Source organism: Podarcis gaigeae, assembly GCF_964106915.1.
Source record: "Podarcis gaigeae genome assembly, chromosome: 8".
In the NCBI taxonomy this organism is placed as follows: Eukaryota; Metazoa; Chordata; class Lepidosauria; order Squamata; family Lacertidae; genus Podarcis; species Podarcis gaigeae.
In genome coordinates this window covers 60192907-60217482 of record NC_139684.1, presented here as the reverse complement: position 1 = coordinate 60217482, position 24576 = coordinate 60192907, and the positions used below count along the sequence as shown (strand labels likewise).

The window sequence follows — 24576 nt, the reverse complement described above, 5'->3', positions numbered from 1 at the left end:
AGGTTAATCTGCAGGTGGCTGGCAAATGGGTGATTAGTGATAAATACTTGGACCTGGTGGGACTTCTGCCTCCTTCCTAACTGTTCAATCTGTGCAGCTCCTGTTTCTTTCCCCACCTCCTTGCCAGGCCTGCTGCCTGCCCCCACCAGCCAAGAGTCCCCGCTGCTCTAGGAAATTGCATTTTGCAATCGCATTGGTTCTGTCTGCCCTAGTGTTTTGCTGGCATCTGCTGTGACGATGATTTAGCTTGATCAGGCAGCTCTGAGACGATTTGTGGGGACAGTGTAGGGACACGCTGGATTTATGACAGGCATTCAGTTTGGCCTAAACTGTAAATGGCACAAACAAACTCTTGCTTCAGAGTTTCTTACAAGGCATTTTCAGACAGGTTTAATTCTCTGTGGATGTATTCACTTGATACTTGTGCAGAGGTTATTAAGGAGACCATGCCTTACGACTATGTTGTGTGCACATCAGTTATAGGCCTATGCTCTCCACCATCGCATGGTGTATCATGCTCAGTGAAGTAATGATGTCTGGGATACCTCAGGACTTGAGCCACAATGAGCACTCACACTTTACATTGTGGGTGCCCTTTGTGGGATCACACGTGGTGCTGCAGTTCCCAGGGAACATTATGGCAAACAGGGACTGGCCTGCCTCTCAGTGTTATTATTTGGAGGTTTATGCCCAGCCTCAGTAGTCAAGTTTCATTGCTGGCAGGTGGGGCCAGTCCCATTTATATACAGTGGTACCTCGGGTTACAAACGCTTCGGGTTACAAACACTTCAGGTTACAGACTCTTCTAACCCGGAAGTAGTACCTTGGGTTAAGAACTTTACCTCAGGTTGAGAACAGAAATCGCACAGTGGTGGCGCAGCAGCAGCGGCAGGAGGCCCCATTAGCTAAAGTGGTACCTCAGGTTAAGAACAGTTTCTGGTTAAGAACGGACCTCCGGAATGAATTAAGCTCTTAACCAGAGGTACCACTGTATAGGGGTTGGAGCTGACAGTAGCCAGGCAGTTGGCTCAGGAGATTCACCCACCTTCCCCTCTCTTAGTTTAATGTTTTCTTGTTTGCATGTTAACTTTTTTTTCCTGTTTAGTGGCGCTGCTGTGGTCTTTGACTGGTTGCTGTTGAAGGACCAGGATGAAATTTTCCTACATTGGCAGGATTTGTCTTCCCCATAGCAATTCATCACAACTTTGGCGGCTATGGCCTTGGGTGGAATCCTTTTGTCTTTTCTTCCCTATATGGGGGGGGGGCATGAAGTGGTGACTCACCCTCTGTGCCATCAATTCCAGAGTCCTCTCTTAAAAGGGGTTATATAATGGGTGTCACTGGCCATACACCGAAAGGCTGTCAGTGAACTACCCTGCATGAGGGGATATGGGCTGGGCTGCCTGCTACACTTACGTCTCGTAGAGCACCCCCATATCCCATTTACCCTGATGAGCCCCAGTTCCCCCCAGCTGGGGGGGCTGGGAGGGGTACATGCCCAAGGCCCTAAGCCAAGGTCTTCCTACATTTGGAAGTTTAATAAAGTTGTGGCCTAATTTAATTCCATAACACATTGTCAGAGTCTTTATCCCTTTCCTATGATCCCTGGGGGCTGGGGCTGTCACGGCCTGGTCACACAATGGTGAGCCCTGAACTTGGGACTGGAGGGAGATCAGGTAGAGTGTTTTTGTGTGTTCTACCCAGCTCTGACCAAAGAAGAAATTACTGGAAGATCTTCATTGAGGATTGACTCTGCAGCAATAGGCCAGAATGGGACATGCAATATCCCCTGCAGAAATCTGGGCTGACACAAGCAGGTTTGGAGAGCTCCAAGTCTCTGCTTAGGCACAAAACACTTAGACCTGCTGTGGCTGCCTCACTACTAAACAAAGGATGTGGGGTGCTTTATATAAGAGCATAAAACAACCTCCCAGTAATCATGTGCATGTGTGTTTCAAAATCAAGTGAGCATTGCAAAGCCCTCAGTTTTTTGCCAACTTGGAATGAACTCTGAGTCAGAGAAGTCTTAATTTGACCCACCAGGCCTTGAAAACCCAAATGACAACTTTCTCTGGCCAAGGAGAACCCTCCTTGGGATGTCTCTTAGCTACATAAATCTACCAAGGGAAGCCAGGGACCAGGGAGGCCTGTACACCTCCTACAATCTGTGGCTGACTTTGGCAGCTGTAAAAGCCACTGATGCAAAGGGAAAACTCAGATCTCTAGTTCAACTCATTTCTAAGTCACTCTGCCATGGTTGGAGCACTGCCACTGTTAGTGGTACCCCACAGCTCAGACATAAGGCTCATATTTATCAGGAGCTATTGGTTCAATACTGGGGACCCAATCCTGTGGAACTCCCTCCTGGCTGAGATCAAACAGGACCCTCTATGTTGAACTTGCTTGGTGAATACCTTTGTTTATTTCAGCTGGCATTTTCAATGCGTTTTCTGGTTTTATATCTGTTGTGTCCTTTGTTATCTTTTACACTGCTTTGGCACCACGGTGCTCAGTGGTATATAAATTGCTGAAATAAATAGAATAAACCTTGCCCCAAGGCTCCTCTGAGGGAATGTTTTATGGCTAAAGCCTCTTTCAAACCCCCTGTTTAGTCTATCAGAACCACAGAGAGGGCAATTTGAAGGAGCTGTAACTGTAGAAGCTTATGGGTGTGTGTGTGGGGACTCCTTGGAGACTGCCCTCTTGTCCCTAAATTCTCTCCTTGTGGGAATCTCCCCCAAAAGTGTTTATAGGTGCAGCCCTGGGGAGCTTGCAAGTGATCCCTGACTGCTGTTCGTGTGAGAGGGGGTGGGGGTGGTCAGATTCAGAGTGGCTTGGAAATAGCTGTTCCTCATCTATTATAGTTGTTTAAAAGTGACTTAGCACATTTCTGATCCCGTCTGATGTGAGCCCTGGGTGGTTTGTCCATTTCTAGTTCCAAACACTTTATGAGAGCAGACTCAGCATGGAAGTGGGTAGGACTGGGGTGCGGAATCAAGTCCTTAGGCATAAACTTCTGGTGATTAAAAAGTGAAATGAGATTTATTCATGGCAATCAGGGTTTATAGGCTTCAAACAGATGGAGGGAAAGATGGGGGGAAAGATCAACAAGTAACATGAAAAAGGTCCGTGCTTTAATACTAGCTTATTTCTGAACGTTTGGCAGAGGGGCAGAGCAGGAAGTTTCATTTCTCAGTTGGAAAAGGTCATTTCAAAAGTTTTAAAGCCCATCCTTAAAAGAAAAATGGTTGTGGACACATTCGAGAGGAGAGTGAGTAGTTCTATGTGATATTCTCTAGCAGCCTTCTCCAACCTGGTGCCCTCCAGAACTTTTGGATCACAACTCCCATCATTCCTGGCAATTGTTCATGCTACTTGGGGCTGATGGGGATTATCTAATGCTTCTTTCCCCTAAATTGATTTTTGAATTTTATTGTTATTCATGTTTTGATACTGTATTTTATGTTGCTTTTATAATTAAGTGTTTTAAATTTGTTGTTAGCTGTCCTGAGCCTGGTTTTTGAACCGGGAAGGGCGGGGTATAAATAAATAATTGTTGTTGTTGTTGTTAGGGGACCTGCTTGCATGTGGACGATGCCTGGTTCATTCCCTTCCATCTCCATGTAGGGCTGAAGAGGACTCCCTATCTGAAAGCCCTGGGATCCTGCTAGTGAGTGTAAACAGGGATAAACTAGGTGGACCAGTGGTCTGACTCTGTATAAGGCAGCTTCCTACACCATCCAAAAATAACAAAGTCTCAAAACAACTCCCAACTTATTATAGCAAAACAGTGTAACAGAAAAAGCAGGGAGAAAAATGTTTTGGAAATAACATAAATTCTGTGAAGCTTTATTGGTTTTCGCTGAAAAACAGAGGAAGGTGGACATTGCCCATCAAGAGGAAAATGTACAAAGCTCCCTTCACCATTTTGAAAGTATTTAAGTATACTTAGGCCATCGGAGAAGAAATTGAAAATATTTGAATGGGCAACTGATTCAACTTCACACAGGGATGATAATTGAGCTACACAGAGAAAGAGAGAGACCAGGCCTGAGCAAGTGATAGGTTTGGAAGAAGGCTGGTTGGCTTTCCAAAATAAAGGTTTCCGTACAAACCTTTAAAGTTGTACCTTAGGTTTTCTGCATTCTCCTGACGCCTGTGGATGCTTCCAGGTTAGGCTTGCGTATCATCTGGGCAACAAAGAGCTGTTGTTCTCTGCAGTAGACCCACCTCTGTTTCCACCCTGCCTTGCCTTTGCCTTGCCCTCTCCAGCATGGGGAGGAGCAGCTTCTGACAGTGAGATGGGAGGTGTACAGTTCTGTTGCTGCAGTGATGCTCTTCAGAGGCTTGCAAGGAATGTGTCCTTCGGTTGCTAGGCAACTGCTTTCTACATCCTCCTCTCCCCTCCCTGCACCTGGCCTGCCTTAAGAGCTGAAGCATGCTGGTCACCCAGCAGGTGGGGAAAAACATGTACATCTCGTAACCTGACAGCTCTCAAAAGGAACTGCTGAGTTCCCCCCAAGATCTGGGGGCTGAAGTTGTATTTGGTATTCTCCCCCCCCCATATATTCTCAGAACAGTCACAAGAGGAGCAACAGCCATACATTGTGATGTGCAGTCATTGTGGGAGTCCAGGGATGCATGCTGAATGTGTGGCCTGCAGGTCTCCAAGGTGCTGGTCTGGGATTTGCTAAAATATAAATTCCTTTCTGTATTTAACAAAGGCCGCTGGAGAGGAATAGTGGGGAGAATCATGATGAACCTTCACAACTCTTCCCTCCAATCCTCTCCTTCCCTCCCTGCTTTGAAATGCAGAATTTTAAATTGAGGATGGCTGATCAAACTCAGACTGAGCAACCACCAACCCAAACCAGATTATTTAGTGTGAATGAGGTCTCCTGTGGCTCCTTCGTCTCTTTCCCATGCCTTCTGACTGGTCTCATCACCATCCAATATAATCCAAGCTCCTGCCTATTACAGCTGATGAAGAATTTATTGCCTTCTAGGTTGTCAGCTTTGGGGAAAATCTATTTTCTCTCCCCCCCCCCCTTTCTATTTTCCTCTGCAGTAAGAAATTCTTCTTATGGACAGATCCATCTGCAAAGTGCTTTTTAGCCAGGATTGTGAATGCAAAATTATTTTTAGTGGATTGATTGGAAAAGTAAGGTGCTCTGTTTTTCTTTTCCTGTTCTTAGACGCTGCGCCCTCGTGTGTTTATTGTTTTCCATCCCCAGTGGCAGCGGCTGTTTATATCCCTCCCACTTTATATCACCAAAGGATACACAAAAGAGCTTTACAAGAATTACAAAAAAATGCCCAAGTATGAAAATCAAATGCATGATACAAAACTATTGTAAAACCACAATAAAAGCAGGCAGTATGAAATCGACTTGTAAATATCCCCACCAATTTACTAGCCTGCATATTCTTTATTAGTCTGCTAAGAGGAGGGAAGTACCCACTTGCAAGGACCAGGCTCCTAGTCTCTTATTATGCTGATAAAACATTTGCTTTCTACCAGTTGGACTGGTGCAGGGAAGATGAGATTATCCACAACCCACTGTGCTTCTGTGCTGGTTGTGGTGAAAGAGGCTTTTCTTTTCTGAAAGTCCACATATCAACTAAACAGGCTGGTGGAAGAGAGAGTGGTCTGTTCCTTCTTCATCAGCTCCAGACTGGTTTATAAAGCCAGCAACCAAACTAAAAGCAGGAAACAGCCATTCTAATACTAAAAACAAGCAAAAGTACACCATGTAGAACCTTGTGTCCTTCAGATGTTTTACAACTCTGTCACCCTGTTCGGGACTGATGGGAGCTGTACTCCAAAACATCTGGAGGGTACCAGGCTGGGGAAGGCTGAAATAGCCCTTCTGCCACTTGGGTGATCGTGTGTCCTACTTTCCAGAAGGAAGCTGTCTATTTGAATAGCTGTCCATTCCAAGTCCACTATAAAGATAAAGGACTCTAAAGAAGGGAGAACAGGGGCCTTGAAGTAGTTTCCTGTCAACAGCGAGCATCTGGAGAACAGACTGAGCAGGCACGCGGGTCATCTAGTCTTCCTCACTATGGTGAGATGCACTTCTTATTTTAGTAATTCTAAATTTGCATCTATGCCTTGCATAATGCCAATATACAGTGGTACCTCGGGTTATATACGCTTCAGGTTACATACGCTTCTGGTTACAGACTCCGCTAACCCAGAAATATTACCTCGGGTTAAGAACTTTGCTTCAGGATGAGAACAGAAATCGTGCTCTGGCAGCGTGGCAGCAGCAGGAGGCCCCATTAGCTAAAGTGGTGCTTCAGGTTAAGAACAGTTTCAGGTTAAGTACGGACCTCCGGAATGAATTAAGTGCTTAACCTGAGGTACCACTGTATATCTTCTTTTTTGGGTGGTGCATAATTAGGCACCCTGCTTGGAGTATCTGTTCCCCAACACTTTGCAGATGCAAAGGAGAAATAAAAATTATTTGCTGCCGCCACATAGTAGACTCCAGTGGAGGGGTGGGCCATATTGCCAAAAATGGATGTGGTCAGAGCAACCAATGCTCCCCACATCTTGCAAAAGCTCAGCAGGGTCCAGTATGGTTTCAAACTGGATGGGGGACCATGTGTTGAGATTTCCTGCGTTGCAGGGGGTTGGATTGGTGAACTTCAGGATCCCTTCCAACTGTACAATTCTATGCTTCTATCATCCTTCTGTATTTACCACTTTCCAGAGAGAACATTGTATCAAGAAATTTTCTTCCAACAATTAGCTCCCCAAAGAGGCATAAACTAGCCTTACAGGCCGATTAAGAAATAGTAACATTCCTTTGTCTATTCCCAGACTATGCTCAGGTATTGCATTAGAGCAAGAGCATGGTAACTGTCTCATTTGCAATAACCAGACAGTAAGCCCAAAACAATATAATGTAGTATAAGATTATGAAAACAACCACTGAAGAGAAAAAGCACAAAATACATGGACACAAATTGTGTCTTTAAAATAATCTATAACAAAAACAGAAAACAATCAGATATAGAAATTACTGGCAATTTTGACTCAGAACTTATGTTCCCTTCATTTTTTGAAAACATGTTTTTTTTTATTATTTTTCTCCTTAAACAATATTTTCAACAATACAATAAAATACACATTTACTTTCAGCTCTGCCGAGCCTGTGGCTTCCCTCCCTCCCTTCAGCAGCTTTTCCACTTTCAAGTCCTATCTCACACTTTAGCTCTATAACCTTTTGTCCACGTTGTAGGATTAGGCTGAGAGAGGTTAGGCTGGCCTCAACTAGAGCCAGGGCCTTCTCGGCTGCGGCTCCAATCTGGTGGAACGCTCTGTCACAAGAGACTAGGGCCCTACGGGACCTGACATCCTTCCGCAGGGCCTGCAAGACAGAGTTGTTCCACCAGGCCTTTGGTCAAGGCGCAGCCTGACTCCCTCCTCTGGCAACCTGCTCAGAATCTTGCTTAATTAGTTGCCATTAATTTGATTTTAATTGATTTTTATAATGAAATATTTTTAGAATGTATGAATATCTGATTGTTTGATTGTTGATTGTTGTTAGCCGCCCTGAGCCCGGCTTCGGCTGGGGAGGGCGGGATATAAATAAAATTTATTATTATTATTATTATTATTATTATTATTATTATTATTATTATTATTTCAGTCCTGCTAGTGTCTCAGATTTTTGCAATTATTATTCAAATGTACAATAAATTTACTCCAGTCCCTTTGAAATTTTTGATAATCCTGGTCTTGAATCCTGCAGGTCAGTTTGGCCAATTCTGCAAAGTCCATCATCTTTGCCTGCCACTCCGCAATCGTTGGTAATTCCTGTAACTTCAACTTTGGGGCCATTAAAGTTCTCGCTGCTACTGTGGCATACATAAATAGTCTTTGGTCTATCTTTGCAATTTCCTCTCCCATCAAACCTAGCAAAAATGCTTCAGGTTTTTTGGGAAAGGTATATCTAAATATCTTTTTTAATTAATTATAGATCAGTTTCCAAAATGTTTTCACTTTGTCACAGGTCCGCCACATATGGTAAAAGTCTCTGTCTGCTTCTTTACATTTCCAGGATGTTTTGTCTCTCATCCTATACATTTTAGCTAACTTTACTGGTGTCAAATACCATCTATACATCATCTTCATTACATTTTCTTTTAATGTCATACAAGCTGTGAATTTCAAGTTTTCATTCCACAATTTTGTCAAAGAATTGAACTCAGTATTGTGCCCAAAAACTATTGTCCATTTTATCATCACTTCTTTGATTTCCTCATCTTTTGTATACCATTCTAACAACAAATTGTACATCTTAGATAATAATTTACTTCTGCTTTCCAGCAGATCGATTAGAAATCTTGATTTTTTATTTTCACAACCAACTTTCTTATCAACATTAAAAATATCATTGACTTGATGATATTGCACCCAACCTGTAAAAAAAACACTTCAATTTGATCATATGTGTCAGGGAACTGCCATCGGAGAGTCAGGTGGTGGAAGGGCTCAAGGAGGCTAGGAGAGCCTCAGATGCGGAGGAAGGAACCAGTAGGGGGAGAGGGAGAGTTCCTGCAGAAACTCAATCGGAGGAAGGGCTCCAAGATGTTTCCAGTGAGAATAGCGGGGAGGGCTCAGGACCTCCGCTGGGGACGCCCACTCCGCGGAGGAAACTGTCACACAGAGAATCCAGAAGAAGAGTTTCCGTCAAGGAACTCTTATGTTGGAGTAAATTCCGGAAATGCCCACTGACGGATTCTTCCAGCGATTGAGGTAGCCACGCACCCATGGCTCCTCGAACTGGGAAAGTTTAGGAACTGATGTGAAGCTTGGAGGACTTAAACGCTTAAGCATGAGCATCCCCCTTTTCCCATTACAATATGGTTTAAGTTTTAGACTCTTATCGGGTCTATATTCCTTTCAATAATGGTGGTCCAGTTTTGAGGGCTACAGTGAAGAACCTGCCTATGTTATCTGCAAACTTATGTTGAAGTCTGCTATTAAAATTGAAGCATGGAAATCATCTGTGTTCCCCACATGCCAAGAAAGTTCTAGAGAGATAACTTGGAATATTTTCTCCCCATAAATGTTGCATTATAGAAGAACATGGGCTAACATTTTAAATGAGCTGCTTTACAAGGACAAACTCTCAAATGGCAAGTAAACCTAATAACCAATATTTTAAATATTGTCTTCCCATGAACATTTTAATATATTTTAAATATTGCCTTTTAATGAAACTATTCTATTTGTATTGCATGTTACATGTTGGGACCCCCCCAATTTTATCTTTGCAGCAAGTCTGAGAGGAAGGTTTTTCTGAGGTACAGGGGCTGACTCAAGGTCATCCAGCAAACTTCAAAGCTTGGGATGTGATTACTGGTCTTCCCATGAGTCCAAACTGACTTCCTTTACGTTTCCTCTGAAAGTCTAAGGAAAAGAGTCCAAGTATCAGAAAGTTTAGGATTTACTGCTATTCTGAGGAAATCCAGCTTCACATCCTCAAGATAAGACCAATCCCCCAGCATACAGTAGTTTGGTTTCTCTGGTGTTTATGTCTAAACTTACAGCCTTGAAATTGCACAGTTAACGCCATGCCGGCATCTGACAGACTTCTCAGCAGCTCCTCTGGTGATGCAGCCTTTATAAATTGCTACTTTCTTAACATCTTTTTGACATTTCCTGATGATTGAAATTAAAAGTATACTGTAGAGTCAAATGGCTTCGTTCGACTTCGCTTGCTGAACCCTTGCGCTGCCGTCGTGGATGTGACAGGGATGGGAATGTGATTTGACAGGGAGGCTGAAAAATTGAGGGGGTGGCGGCTCCCAGGCCTGTTTGTGAGGCCCTGAGGAAAAGAACGTACATGTTGTCTATTTGCTTGAAGTGATATCTGGCAGAAGGGCGGGGGCACCCCTTTGAAACCATCACCAAGGCATCACAGACAGGTCTGTGAGCCCTGTGCAATAGTAGCACTCTGTATTCCCCCCTCCTGCTCCATTTTTAAAATATTTTTTGGTAGTCTTATCAAAACTTGTTTAATTTTTCTTGACAGTCATCAGCTGTTTTTCCCAAGCAGGAACTTCCAAACATCTCCTCAGAATTTTGCTGTAGGTGGAAGTCGAAGGCAACTGAATTTTTTCCCTTTGAGAATTTAGTGTTCCTTAACTATTGGCCATAGAATCGTAGAATCGAAGCGCACCCGAAGGATCATCTAGTCCAACCCCCTGCAATGTAGGAATCTCAGCTGAAGTATCCACAACAATCTCCCGAGGGTGACCATTCCAATGTCAACAGCTCTTACTGTCAGAAAGTTTTTCCTGATGGTCATTTCAACACTCTTCTACCCTCCTATCCTGCTGTTCTTCTTGCTGGAAGAGGGGCCTCCAAATTTGCCACAGATTGCTCTTCAGGTGAAATTAGCCTTTAATTTCAGTTTTAAAGAAAAATGTCATCTCAGTCTGTCCAAGGGCCCCAGGAGCTCAAAAGGGCCTTGAATTGACTCTGCTGTCAACTCACTGTTCCTCTCCGCTGGCCATTTTAGTGGTGGGCAAGTGCCTGTGTTGGCTCCCATTCACAGTGGCCTCTTGCCAGCTTAATTTATCCAAAATGCAATGCCCCTGTGTGTGTGTGTGTGTGTGTGTGTGTGTGTGTGTGTGTATACCCAGACTATAGATCTCTAAAATCTATAGACCTATACAATCTAGCATTTGGGGTAAATACTGTGCACTTGAGGTTGTGTCATGGGGTGGTGGGGGTTTAGCCCATCATTGATTGATACTGTGCCAAGGGCCCCTTAATATGCGAATAGACTTTCGGCAACCTGATGCAGCAGTCTCTTGCTGATTTCTGTTACAGAGAATCCGAGCTAAGTGAGCTAATGTCCTTCTTTGTAACTTTGTAACTTTGGCTAGATATGTGAAGGCACATGCACAGAAGTGCTCCTTTATTTTTACTCCACAAGACTAAGTCCCCATTTAGCTAAATGCATATTAAAGCATTAGGCTTTAGCTTAATGGACTTTTGGTAGACTTTGGTGGGTGACTATGACAATTCACACCCCCCCCCCCATTTCCAGAACACCCTTCTCTCCACATGGATTGAGGACTAAAGCAAGGGCATGGTCCCGATCTGTGTGTTGTACTGATGACCGTTTGAGAAAGGCCCATCATTGCTATGGAGGCCATGAATTCCCAAGCCAGACCTGAGGCATCCTCAGCATGGATGTAGAAGTCACCCAAGACCACAGTTCTGGGTTCCTTCAACACAACACCCAAAACAACCTCAGCCAGCTCAGTCAGTCAACTACTAACCTGTCTCTCTGGCCCCAACGCCAGATGCAAGCCCTCCAGTTCCACACCAAGAGAGAGGGGTTTCCTGATGGTATGAAGTGAACTCCTGTGGATCACAATAACACAACCTGCACCACCACCACCACAACCCCATTCCAGGCTAGGCTTTGGTTGCACTGAGTAACTGGGTGGAAAGAGCTGAGTCAGATTTGGCCCACCAGGTTCCCCCACCCAGATCTTAGTGATGCACACCAGGTCACCAGGTCAAATCACAAATCAGCATGTTTTTATTACAGACTGGCCAGTTATTCAGCAGCAGGACCACCCAACTGTTACAGGCAGTGTTAGAGCATCTATTGCATGCCCAGGTGGAGACCCTCAACCCCAAGAGCCACCTGGAAGAAATGAATGACTCATGACAATGTGTTGTGGGATTAAATTGGCCACAGCTTTATTTAAACTTTCCTTGGCTTATGAATTGGACATGTATCCCTCCCAGTCCCCAGCCGGGGATCTGAGGCACATCAGGGTAATCAGGTCTGTCTGGGAAGTGGGCTGGCGTCTGGAACATCTGGAAGACATTTGTTCACTCAGAGCATCCGCCCCCATTTCACCGCAGCACTGGGGAGTGCACTGACCACCTTTCAGTGTATGGTCAGTGACTCCCCACTGACTCAGCCCTTTTAATGGGGAACCCTGGGATCGCTGCCGTGGGGGGGGGAGGCATCACCACTTCACCCCCTCCCCCACATTTAGGGAAGATAGGCTATGATTCCACCCAAGGCCTAAAACCTCCAAAGTTGTGACATCTGCTATGGGGAAGGCGAAACCTGCCAATGCAGGGAAATTCTTTCCCTGTCCCTTAACAGCAACCATCCTAAGACTGTAGCAGCACCTGCATACCTGTGGTGGGGGATATAAGGCACAAACACCAATCGTCATCCCTTCAATGTCTTCTTCTGGAATGCCTACCCACTTAGACTCAGTATGACCCATGCAACTGTTTGGCACAGGATGCCATTATGGCCACTCACATAAAATGGCTTGAGAAAAAAATGAGATTGATTAGAGAAGGACGGGACTTCTTTATGGCTACTAGTCAGGAACTCCAGAAACACACCTTCCACTTTCAGCCACAGTATGGATCTAACTTGGGAATGCTTGAGGAATGCAATCTTGCAAACTGTGACATGGACTGACCTAATCTGCACCTTCCAAACTAATGTGCAGATCTGAACATAGCTGTCACCAACTTTCATACTCATCCAAATGCTGCGACTCAGTTCTTGGCTCACAAAAAGCATCAAAATGTGTTTAGAAATGCATATTCAAATGTGGGTTTTCATGTGAGTTTTATTTAAAATGCAAATTATCGTGGAAAAGGAACAAAACAGGTTTATGAGTGAACACATTTACGAGTGACAGACGGATTGGAAAGAAACTGATCCTGTGCCTAATCTGATTTAGGGGAGGGATCGATGAAACCATTGTGTGCTTCTCAGCGGCTTGTGGTTGGCTGTTGTCAGCAGATAGAATGCTGAGAAAAATAAAGATTTCTTTTTATTGGAACAGCATCTAGCAAGCTATTTATATATCGGTCACCTTGGTACATTCCTGTTGTAAAGGCACTGTAATTTCGCTTTGCTGATCTGACTTAACTGTGTGACTCATTAGTGTCTTGCCCCTCTGGAGCAATCCTAATAAATATGATCATTTGCCTAATCCAACTACAGACAGGCTCCCTCCTTGGGATAAATATGGCAACTGAAGATCTATGGAGGGGAGCAATGGAAGTCCAGCAAGCAGACAGTCACAGAACTGGAGTCAAAGTTTTCAAAAGACAAATATGCACCCTCCCCACCAAAAAGGACATAAAGCTATTGGTTTCTTTTTGTGGTGCCAAAGCAGGTCAATCAAATTACGTCTGGTTCTAATGAATGCTCACATTTAGTTTAGTTCCTTGGTGTGTTTGTGTGCGTTTTGGACGTGGTGTAGTCAATCAGCCTGGTGTTCGTAACTCCACTGGCAATGTTTATGAAAAGCAGCAGCAGTAAGCAGAAAGAAATATTTTTAAAAATGCCATCACTGCCACAGATCAATGCATTTTAAAATTAAAATGGCTCAGCATTTATCATGTGCAAGGGGTGAACCAAGCCAGACTCATGGGTGAAGGGGAGACAGTAGTTATTGCATCAGGACAAAGCCTCGCTGTGGCTTTGGTTTTTTTTAATGTGGTTAATTTTTATAATGTGTCTGTTTCACTATTTATATGCTGCCTTTCAGTGCGCATTTTGTTCAATGGCTGAGATCCTGGTTTTGTTCCTGTTGGCAGGAGTATTCCCTGCACAGATTTACACTCATATGCAGGGATGCCAACAGGATTTCCTGGGCCCAGTACACTGTGTGTGGATTGGGCCTCCGGCATTCCACCTCCTCCCTACATCTGTTAAGAATTGCTGCATATGTACACGTAACAACTTAACCTAGCCTACCTCACAGGGCTGTTGCAAATATAAAAGGGGGGGGGGGAAACATCCACAACCTTGAGCTGCTTGGTGGAAAATCAAGATACAGATCTATGCCCCCCTTGACAGCTTATGCTCACTAGACCTGTTGGGCTGCTAGGTGGTTACAGGGATGTGGCTAATGATAAATTTTAAAATGCTAATAATAAAAAGTCTGTTTCCTGCCTGCCTTTCTCTGATTTTGAATGGGTGTGTGGGATGGGAGGCAGGTTTGGAATTAGGAAAAAAAGCCCTAGAAATCAAGGAAAAGGGAATCTGGGACACAACCAGACATTACATGTAGATCCGCAGCAGATCTAATGTGTAACTGCCTGCTGGGACTAGCTTGTATGAGTGAGGCATTCAGGCAGGTTGCAATTCATGCTCCCCTGCTGCATGTAGGCTTTGCACACTTGAGTTCTCCTTTGAACTATCCTCTTTTTTCTAAGAGCATTTTAAATTTACCATATTGTTTTATAGTCTCTTATCCTTTCTTTGGCGATCACTCGTAGCTGAGTAAAATTGTCTTCCATAAACACGGTTTATCCTTACAGCAGACCTGTAAAGTAGAATGTAGTGCAGCTTTAGCAAAACAAAAGGAACTGTGACTTAAAGGCTAATAAATGGATAAATATGGTGGCATAAGCTTTATTTGGCTATTGGATGCCTCATTCCTCATAATCTATGTACGTTTATGTAATTATACATTTGCTCATCTTCAAATTACTACCGGGCTATTGCTTTATTTCTGCTATCCCTTTGGCTGAGTAATGCATAATGAGCCTGTGGCAGCAGAAATGTTCAATTAGGTCTCTGGATCTGATGGGCTGACTTAAAAAAAGTTTAAAGACAAGACTCTTGCCAATTGGCTTATTGAGAAAATTGATAGGGCTCATGAGCAAGAAAGCACTATTACACTCATGCTCTGCTTGTTAGCTTCCTATAGGCATCTGACTGTCCACAGTGAGAAGAGAATGCTGGACTGTAGAGGTCTTTGTCTAATCCAGCAAGGCTGCTCTTATGTTTCTGTGTTCAGAAAGCAGTGAAACAAACAAAGGCATTTATGATGGCTGCTCTCCTCTTATAGCACTCTCACTCCAGAGTCTCCCAAATTCAATCCAAGTCCACAACTTCCTTGTGAAACTTACATCTTTAGGAGTGGTCCACATTCCTTCCTCTGATTGCTTCGCAACAGCAGTGGATGTTAGCAGAAGTTAAGAACTGCCTTCATGCTTTGTTTTCCAACATTCTTTAGAAACAACCAATTGATTTTTGAAATTGAGATCTAAGAGTCTGGGGCTTCTGCTGGCTTTGGACTCCCCCAAAGTGTGACCTCTTTTTCACATCTGTCAGTGGTCCTGCTCATGTGGTTCCCCTACCAGTGAAGGATTGGGGGGGGGGGGGAGAGATGACTGTTGCCGATTTCCTTTTCAGCCCCTTGCATTTCCACAAATAGAGAGAGGTGGCACAAGGAGCTGGATGAACAGGGGGGAAATTGCCCCTCAACAAGACTTTTGTCAGCAGGATCTCCTGCTCAGTATGTTCATGAATGAAAGAAACACTTGCCTTCATGATGGTCTAGTTCAGATCAAACCCATTGAAATCAATTAGTTGTTTTGTGGCATTTGAGTTTATGGGGGAGCTAGTCATTACTATGATTGGGCTATAATCTCCTAATGATTCAGTGATGGCTCTTGTGTTGCCCAGCTAAAATCCTGCAGCAATAATGCAGCTTCTGTCATATTTTCTCCTTTCCTCTTCTCCCCAGCCCAGAACTGCAGTTACGTTTTGCGAGGTCCGAACGGGACAATACAAAGTCCAGGATTCCCGTACGGCTATCCAAATTATGCAAACTGTACATGGACAATCACCGCCAAGGAGCAGAACAGAGTGCAGCTTGTATTCCAGTCCTTTGCGCTAGAGGAAGATTTTGATGTGCTGTCTGTCTACGATGGGCTGCCTCAGCAGGGAAATCTAAGAACGAGGTATGAAAAAGGAGGGTTTAAAAAAAAATCTGTCATTCAGAGAAGGGAAATGTTCAAAAGCACATTAAGATGTCTGTTGGTTGGATTAGAACACTTTGAATGAAGGTTTTATGTTTCAATAAAAGCAGGTCCTAGCTCTATTTCTGTAAAGTTATCTCAGCTGTCTGGATTTCACACACTTGATAAGGCCTCAAAAATATTGCTAAGCATGTTCGATGGCATAGTGTTATCAGTGCAGTTGCTGCCTGAGACATCTGGAAAAGTTAATTAGAAGTTGTTGCTAGAGGAACTGAGCTTGGAGAGGAAGCTTTCTAAAAGTCAAGTCCCTCCCCTCCCTGCAACCCCATCTTTAGGGATAGCAGATAAATAATTGGCAATTTGTGAAACTCTTAAAATTGAGAGGTTTTGCACCCCCTCTCCAGTTTTTGAAGTCTCCCTCTTCAAAACCTTGTACTGTTCATTTTATATAGTATTTCTGTACCAATATATCATAAAATATCAGGGTGCTTTGCCGTTAAAATATAAAACATAGAAACACAGTGTTGTTTTTTAAAAAAATAAAATACAGATAATAGTTAAGATGATTGGAAAATCATTTCTTTTAAAAAAATAATAATAAAAGCCACAAAGGTGTGTCACCATAAAATGGTTTTCAAGAGATGTCTGAAAGTCAAAAGCAAGGATGCCTGTGAAATCTCTGCTGGAAGAATGTTACCCAAGAATGGGGCTAACAGCACTAAATCCCTGATTTCTACTTGAAGTCTGCCCCCCCCCTGTAACAACTAGCAATGCTTCAGATGGTCTAAGTGATCAAACTGGAATATAAGAGGTCATGCTGGGATATATCAAGCTGAGATGTATGTAGTCAGGAAAGGTTTGGCTTCTTGGACTTTGGTTTCCACTTCCTGGAGGAAGGACTTCTGGCTAGAGATGGGCTGCATGCTGCATCTCACAGCAGCTGGCAATAATGTGTTTGCTAAGAGTCTCATGAACCTGATTAGGAGAGCCATAAACTAAATCCTGAGGGGGAGGGAGACAATATTACAGATAATAGGGGAACACATGGTACTGGAGATAATAGCTTCATTGTTGCACAGGAAACTGAGATGGTGGTACAGAAACTTGCCAAAGGGCAGGAAACCATAAGAAGGAAGCAGCTTGTGGTATTAGTTTTCTCTGTACTAATGCACAGAGTATGGGAAACAAGCAAGAAGAATTGGAGCTTTTAATACAGGATGGCAAATATGACCTGGTAGGCACTACTGAAATCTGGTGGGATGAGACTCATGACTGGAATATATAAATTGAGGGGTATAACCTGTTTAAAAGGAAGAGACCAAACAAGAAGGAAGGAGGAGTAGCATTATATGTAAAGGATGTGTACACTTGTGAAAAGATCCATGACCTGGAGCACAGAAGGCAGATTGACAGTATATAGAGGAATATTGTAGGAGATGGAAACAACAGTGACATTACTGTGTCACCTCCACGCCAGACTGAAGAATTAGATAATGCCTTCCTAGAGCAGATTATCAGACTTTCAAAATGGAGAAATATAGTAGCCATAGGAGACTTCAATAAACCTGATATCTGTTGGAACTCAAACTCTGCCAAGAATGTTAGATCCAACAAATTCCTAAATTTCCCCATTGACAGTTTCATTTACCAGAAGGTGGAGGAAGCAACAAAGGGAACATCTATCTTGGACTTGGTCCTCACTAAAAGGGAGGGTCCTCAACAAAAGAGAGAAATGGATCGATGAAGTGGAAGTACTGCAAACCATGGGAAGAATTGATCATGTACTCTTGGGTGTCATGATACAGAGGAAAGAGAAAACTGAGTGTAATTGGATGTGCACTCTTGTCTTTAAAAAGCTTCAAAAAGCTGAAAGAACTACTGGGTAAGATCCCATGATCAGAAATACTACCAGCCCCATGATCCTCAGCGGGCAATGATTCCACACAGGCCGTTTGCTACTGAGTGTGCAACCACTTGGGGAAGAAGGGGCCAGGGGGAAAAGAGTGTTGGCTAAATTAAATTAAGCTTTCTAAGTGCTTGTACTGAACACATGAAAATCCCTCAGAGCGGTTTTGAGCATGGAGTATGGATCACTTGAAGAGCACAGTTTGTTGTTTGGGACAAGCAGCAGGATGCTCACACATTCCTTGTCAGTACACCAGCCCCCTACTTTGTTTCTTGGTTCTTTCCTCAGAGTTTAACAAAGGAACGTTAATAATAATAATAATAATAATAATAATTATATATATATATATATATATTTATATCCTGCCCTCCCCAGCCGAAGCCAGGCTCAGGGCGGCTAACAACAATAAAATAATACAACATTCCAAAATCATTTCATTATAAAATTAATTCAAATCAAATTGATGGCAACCATTGGGCTAGAGTTCTGTGAAGATTGCCAAAGGAGGGAGTCAGGCTGTGCCCTGGCCAAAGGCCTGGTGGAACAGCTCTGTCTTGCAGGCCCTGCAGAAAGATGTCAAGTCCCCCAGGGCCCTAGTCTCTTGTGACAGAGCATTTCACCAGATCGGAGCCACAGCCGAAAAAGCCCTGGCTCTAGTTGAGGCCAGCCTAACCTCTCTGTGGCCTGGGACCTTCAAGATGTTTTGTTTGAAGACCGTTTATGCAAAGTTTATTACACAACTGCATTTGATTTGCATTTCATTCAGATTGCAGAGTTTCCTAGTGTGAGACTCCATGTATAGTCCAGCAGATGATTTCCAAATATGTGTGGCTGTAGCTCAGTAGTGAATCCCATGCTTTATGTGCAGAGGTTCCAGCCCCAGTCTTTGACACCCCTGTCTACATGGACCTCAGGCAGCAGAGCTGGAAGACTGCCTGACACCTTAGATAATTGCTGCCTATCAATAGTTTGACAGTGTTGGTGTGAGATGGGCCACGTGTCCACTTTGTACAGTAATCTGAGGAGCAGCATCCTGAAAAGGTCCAGGTGGAAGCTGCAGACTGCCTTTAGCAGGAAAATTTCATTGAAGAACTGAGTATTTTCAGTCCTCTTGGCACATCCTCATGCCTTGACTCCCTAGCCGATGGAGATCTCACTATGACAAAAACTTCAGAACCAAGCAAAAGCTATGATAATGGAGGGCCATGATCTCCCATCATTGATTTGAGGCAGGAATTAACTGGGTGGATTTCTGTGTGACCCAATTATGTGCACAAGGTCAGATGTTGACAACTTTTAATGGTCCCCTCTGGCCTTGAAGTACTCTGAAAGTTATCATGTGTTACATTATACAGTAAGCCATTTGCTCTCTGGTGTAACTTCAGAACAAGTCCTACAACCTTTGAGTGTCTCTGTTAGCTCAACCAGAAGAATCTGGGTTAAAGAAGCAGAAGTTACAGTGGAAACCAGCTGCTCTGCTGGTGTGAGAGATGAGCAGAGCAGTGCCAGTAAATAAATTATACCTTTTGCTTATGACAATGGAGCATTCACTTCCATTCTTTTTATTATCTTTAAGATCAAGTTTGTGCAAATTTCTTACTTTATTACTTAATTCCTAAAAGAGAAGGGCTGTAGCTCAGTTTTACAGCATCTGCTCTGCATGCAGGAAGTCTCAGGTTTAATCCCCAACATCTCCAGTTAGGGCTGGGAAAGCCCCTGTCTGAAATCCTTGAGAGCCACAGCCAGTAAATGTACTAGACCAGGCATCCCCAAACTCGGCCCTCCAGATGTTTTGGGACTACAATTCCTATCATCCCTGACCACTGGTCCTGTTAGCTAGGGATCATGGGAGTTGAAGTCCCAAAACATCTGGAGGGCCAAGTTTGGGGATGCCTGTACTAGACAGTACTGAGCTAGATGGAGCAATGGTCTGATTTGGTTTAAAGCATCTTCTTTGTCCATGTAGGTGGTGGAACCTTATTCTAAGAAGGCCTTTGGTGGTATTCAACACTGACAATAATAATAATAATAATAATGGAATTTATATATCACCCTAGACTCTCAGGGCGGTTCACAGAACAAAATCAAAATAGAAAACCACAAAATATATAATCAAAATAAAAACAACAATCCACATCCCCCAACAATGAAGTCTAGTTTCCTTTTGAGTGAGGTACAGTAATGAAGAGGGACGTGGGTGGCGCTGTGGATTAAACCACAGAGCCTAGGACTTGCCCATCAGAAGATCAGCGGTTCGAATCCCCGCAACAGGGTGAGCGCCTGTTGCTCGGTTCCTGCTCCTGCCAACCTAGCAGTTCGAAAGCACATTAAAGTGCAAGTAGATAAATAGGTACCACTTGAGCGGGAAGGTAAACGGCGTTTCCGTCCGCTGCTCTGGTTAGCCAGAAGCAGCTTAGTCATGCTGGCCACATGACCCGGAAGCTGTACGCTGGCTCCCTCAGCTAATAAAGCGAGATGAGCGCCGCAACCCCAGAGTCAGCCACGACTGGACCTAATGGTCAGGGGTCCCTTTACCGTTTATCTTGGTTTACAACCATAATCCGTTCTGGAGGTCCGTTTGTAAACCAAAACAGGTTGTAACCCAAGGCGCGCTTTCACCAATGGGGCTTTTATCTTACAGTAATAAAGATGCCTGGTGTCTTTTTGCTACATTTCTTACTCTCAGATATACAAGCAGATTGGAAGTAAGGGGACTCATAAAAACAAGGTGGAAACCCACCAAATCTTACATTGGATTCTCATCATCAACAACTAATAATCAGCTCCCAGTCAGTGAACATAAACTCATCAGCACTGAGCATTAGCAACTAATCAGCAGGAACACCTGGTCATCCTTGTTCTTCAGCAAACGTTTTGACTAATTCTCTTGAAGAACATTGGCAATGAGAGTCTCCCAAGCATTGAAGAGGACAGATGAGAAGTAAAGATGCTCATTCAAAAGAGGCATTCTTGAATATGTGCTTTCAGTGACCCTGAAGAGAAGGCAGGCAGGCAGAGTTTAGCTAAGCACACAAACTTCAAATTAACTTGCAATTGATCGTGGTTTGAATTACAATAATATTAGCTAGGGGCCATGTAAGGCTTGGTGCACATCCAGTCTTTTCAAACCCATCAGGTTCACTTTCCCAAGTGTCATATATTTGTGACAGCACAACTTAAAGCAAAATGTATTTTAAAATATCTCTTTGGGGTTTTTTTTCCTGAAGGGGGAAACCTTTGTGTATCCCCATGTTAACCCTAATCCTCTATGTGGTTACCTGGAAGTTCCATTAGCTTAAATGAAACAGACAGAGCAATCAAAACTATAGGCATGATTTATGTCTGCTGGCAAGATCCCAACTTAAAAACTTCATTCAAACCCTGTTCAGAATCATCTGGGAGGGTCTGATGCCAGCAGAAATCACCTGAGCCCAGTGGAGGAAACACAAAGATTCATACAGCACCCACAGCAACACCACTGATGTCACAGAATCAGCACACACTGCTCACTCGGCATGCACAGCACCCCCACCACACACAATCATGAATGAACATGGACAAATACCCTCCCCATGTACAGGCACAATCAGGTATATATGGCACAGCCAGAACACATATACAAACAGCAAGACCAAGCAGAACATTAAACATACACAGACCTGTCCAAAGTCCCTAGTGCCCAGTGATGGCAGTCTCTCGCACACAGGCCAAGGAACAAACACCACAGATGGGGAGCCATTAAAGTAAGGTTTACTGCAAGCATGGAAGGCGATGCAGCCCCCAAATGGCACAGCAGCTCAGAGCAGAGACAGGCAAATCAAACACCCTCTCTCACAGCAGGTCTTGACAAACGTTCATCAAATTCTGCTGCAGGGGACCAGAATGGCTGCAAGAGGCGGTGACTGTGCTGCAAACCCTCTGTAAGAAGGTTGCTATTGTCTGCAGCTGTATCTTCCCAACGCCCCCCACAGTGTGTTGTCAGTGCCAAGTTTAAGTGGTCAATCTCCCCACTTCCCCCTCTTCCTTTTTGAGGGTATGGTGATGCTGAGCAGATCCTGTGGGCGCTGACAGCATACATCTATGCCAGCAATGGTTTTCCTCTGCTGGATGGGTGATCTCTCTCTCTCTCATATATATGGAGATACACACACCAGCATACCTGGGGCTTTAGTTTCCTAGTAAATATACTTAAGATTGCAGCTTTAGTTGATGTCCCATCCTGAAAAATGAATTTTAAAAAGAGTTTAACCCATGTCTCATTGTTCTGTGCTTTATCAGCATTATGATTTTGGTTCTACTAATATTTTTTTCTACATCCTTGCTTTATAAAACTTTTTTCAAAAAAGAAAAAAACTCACAGCTGTTGCCAATACAGAATTTTTGTTTCTTTTCTAAGCTATCAATTTTACGTGCCCCCCCCAACTTCCTCTCTCTGCTTTCCAAATGTACTCCATTCATCATCTGCCTGCTAGCCTTGAAGATGGATGACTGTACATCATTTATCAAAGCTCATGCCACCAACTTGCTGGCCAGAAAAGGGGAGCAGGGGAGGACTATAGAGGAAAGTTTCTGGAAGGAAAGATGAACAGGTCCATCGATGAAACATGCTCCAGTCAAGTGCATAGGATGAGGCCCCATCTGCATTTGATTTCTTCTTTTTAATGGAGAAGGTTGCTCTTTGGAGCAGAAATGTGGCAGAAGGGAGAAAGTGCATATCCCTTTTCAAAGATTGTTTTTCTGGTTATAATTTCCCTGCCCCAAATGCTTTCCTTCTGTGCATCTCCTTTTCCTGCATAGGGATGGGGGAGAAATTTGATGTAGTTTGCATTTAAAGGTGAACTTACCTAATTTACATTTTGAATTGAAACATAGGCAACTTTTGAAATTCACACTTCTCTGAATTTTGCAATGCAGTTCTTAAGCTAAGTAATGTGTACAAAAGTGAATATACATTGCTGGTAAAGTGCACATAAAAATGCATGTTTTTGCAAAAAGGTACAAAATGTGTTGTTATGCGAAATTGGCAAAAAAATGTGTATATTAAGCAAAATTACCTATGTAAAATTAGGATAAATTAGCACTAAAATGCAGATTGATCTTGATGAGAACTGAATTCAGGAATGGAAAAATGAGAAACTGAGAATCTGAAATTGGCTCGGGGGAAGATGTCATGAAGTAACTCTCCTCCAAGAGAACCTTTTTTGGGTTAGGAAGAAAACAAGGGAGACAGTCTGGGTAGGTTGCAAAGCACTTGATACATTTTAATGAGGAAACAAACACACAAAGACACACACAGCATTGTCAACCACCGTGCAGCCATATGGTAAACTCAATCCTGCACACACCAAGATTCTAAAGAATTTCTAAAGTCCCCTTTACACAAGGCAGAAAAACATAAGCCTCTACATATGAGGTCCACTCAGCTCTTTGAATGACAAATATTAGTAAATGTTTCACTTTAGATTTAGTTTCTAACAGGAGCGCACCCGCTCAGAGTGCCAACCAGCCAGCCAGTCAGTCAGCCATTCCCTCTTCCAGGTTACTCCACTCTGTTCTTCCCACCCATTCCCCATTTTTCTTTTCCAATTGACTTTCCACATTCCATGGCTACTTAGCACGCTCCATCTTCCTTGGACTGTTTGAGGGCATAGTTCCTCCTCACACACTTAAGATTAGTTGTTCTTTTTTCCTTTTTGATACGTTTGCAGTCTCAGGTTCCCCAGGCATGCATTTACCTGCTCTCGTTCCCTTGTTCCCTTTCTTTGGTTTCTTTCTGTTGCCAATCACAACCCGACACCTGAAGAAGGAAATGTTGGAGCCATATAAATTGAGGTTGGAATGAGAGCCTATGTTTTGATATCCCTTCTCCCTTGTTGTCCATGTTCTGATTATGGACCCTGACATCAAAGAGGAAACATTTGCTAGCACTGCTACTGTAAGATTAGAGGAAACAGTAGAATCTCTTATCCATTATTCAGTGAGCATCTGTTGGCATTCGTGTGCTGTTCAATGGCAGCCGCTGAGCCCGGTGCCAGAAACATACATCATTTGTTAATGGAGAAATGCCCTCGTCAGATCTGCGAATGAGTGCTATTGGCTTTAAAAGCGTCTTAAATGCTTTTGCAGCTGTAAAACTTGGCCTCCTCAGCAGTGTGATCAACCGATGAGAGACATAATTTTATTATTGTTGTCATTATTGTTAAACAAAACTTTTATTGTGTGATTGTGTGAAGTGAGGATCAATTATTAACCAGGTTGGTCAGTGTAAAGATCATTGGCAAATTACCTGTTTACTTGTTTGATTAATCTTGTAGTTATTCTTGCAAGAGAATTGGGCTTCAATGATTTTCAGTTGTATGTGCTGAAACCTTGAAAGTTTTCAAGGATAGCCCCAGATAGAGTCCACTGGAATCATATAATCAAGAGGTTAGTAGAGGATGCACGGCTGTAACTAAGCCATTTCAGGAACGGCAGTAGCTACTGAACCAGCCATAGCTGGGTAAAGGTGCTTCATGACATTGGAGACAGCTGGGCTCCAAAAAACACCAATGACTCCAAGAGCACCTGCAAGCTATAAACCTGCTTGCTCAGCAGGAGTGCGACACTATCCATAGCAGGCTGTCTACCCAATGCATGTACTTTTTAGTTTGGAGAAAAAGGTGAGTAAGAGGCAACATGATAGATGTTGTAAAATTAAGCATGAGGTGGAGAAAGCGGAGGAAAGCTTTTCTCCCTCTCAGTGATGGAATTTGTGTTCCTATAGTGAAACTGAATGTTGGAAGATTTGGGACAGATAAAAGAAAGTACTCCTTCATGCAGGTCATAGTTAATCAACTTGGATGGCTTTAAAAGAGGATTAGACCAATTGATGGCA

The 24576-nt window shown here is 43.4% G+C and overlaps 1 protein-coding gene across 2 annotated transcripts in view; it reads left to right on the top strand.

Annotated features, from left to right (window-relative positions):
• The window catches only part of CSMD2 (CUB and Sushi multiple domains 2), a 474291-nt gene that overhangs the window by 46257 nt on the left and 403458 nt on the right, over nt 1-24576 (top strand). For both annotated transcript variants that reach the window (XM_083751582.1, XM_083751583.1), the window contains exon 2: nt 15562-15778. In XM_083751582.1, the coding sequence (XP_083607708.1) occupies nt 15562-15778 (217 nt within the window). The remainder of the gene's footprint in view (nt 1-15561; nt 15779-24576) is intronic.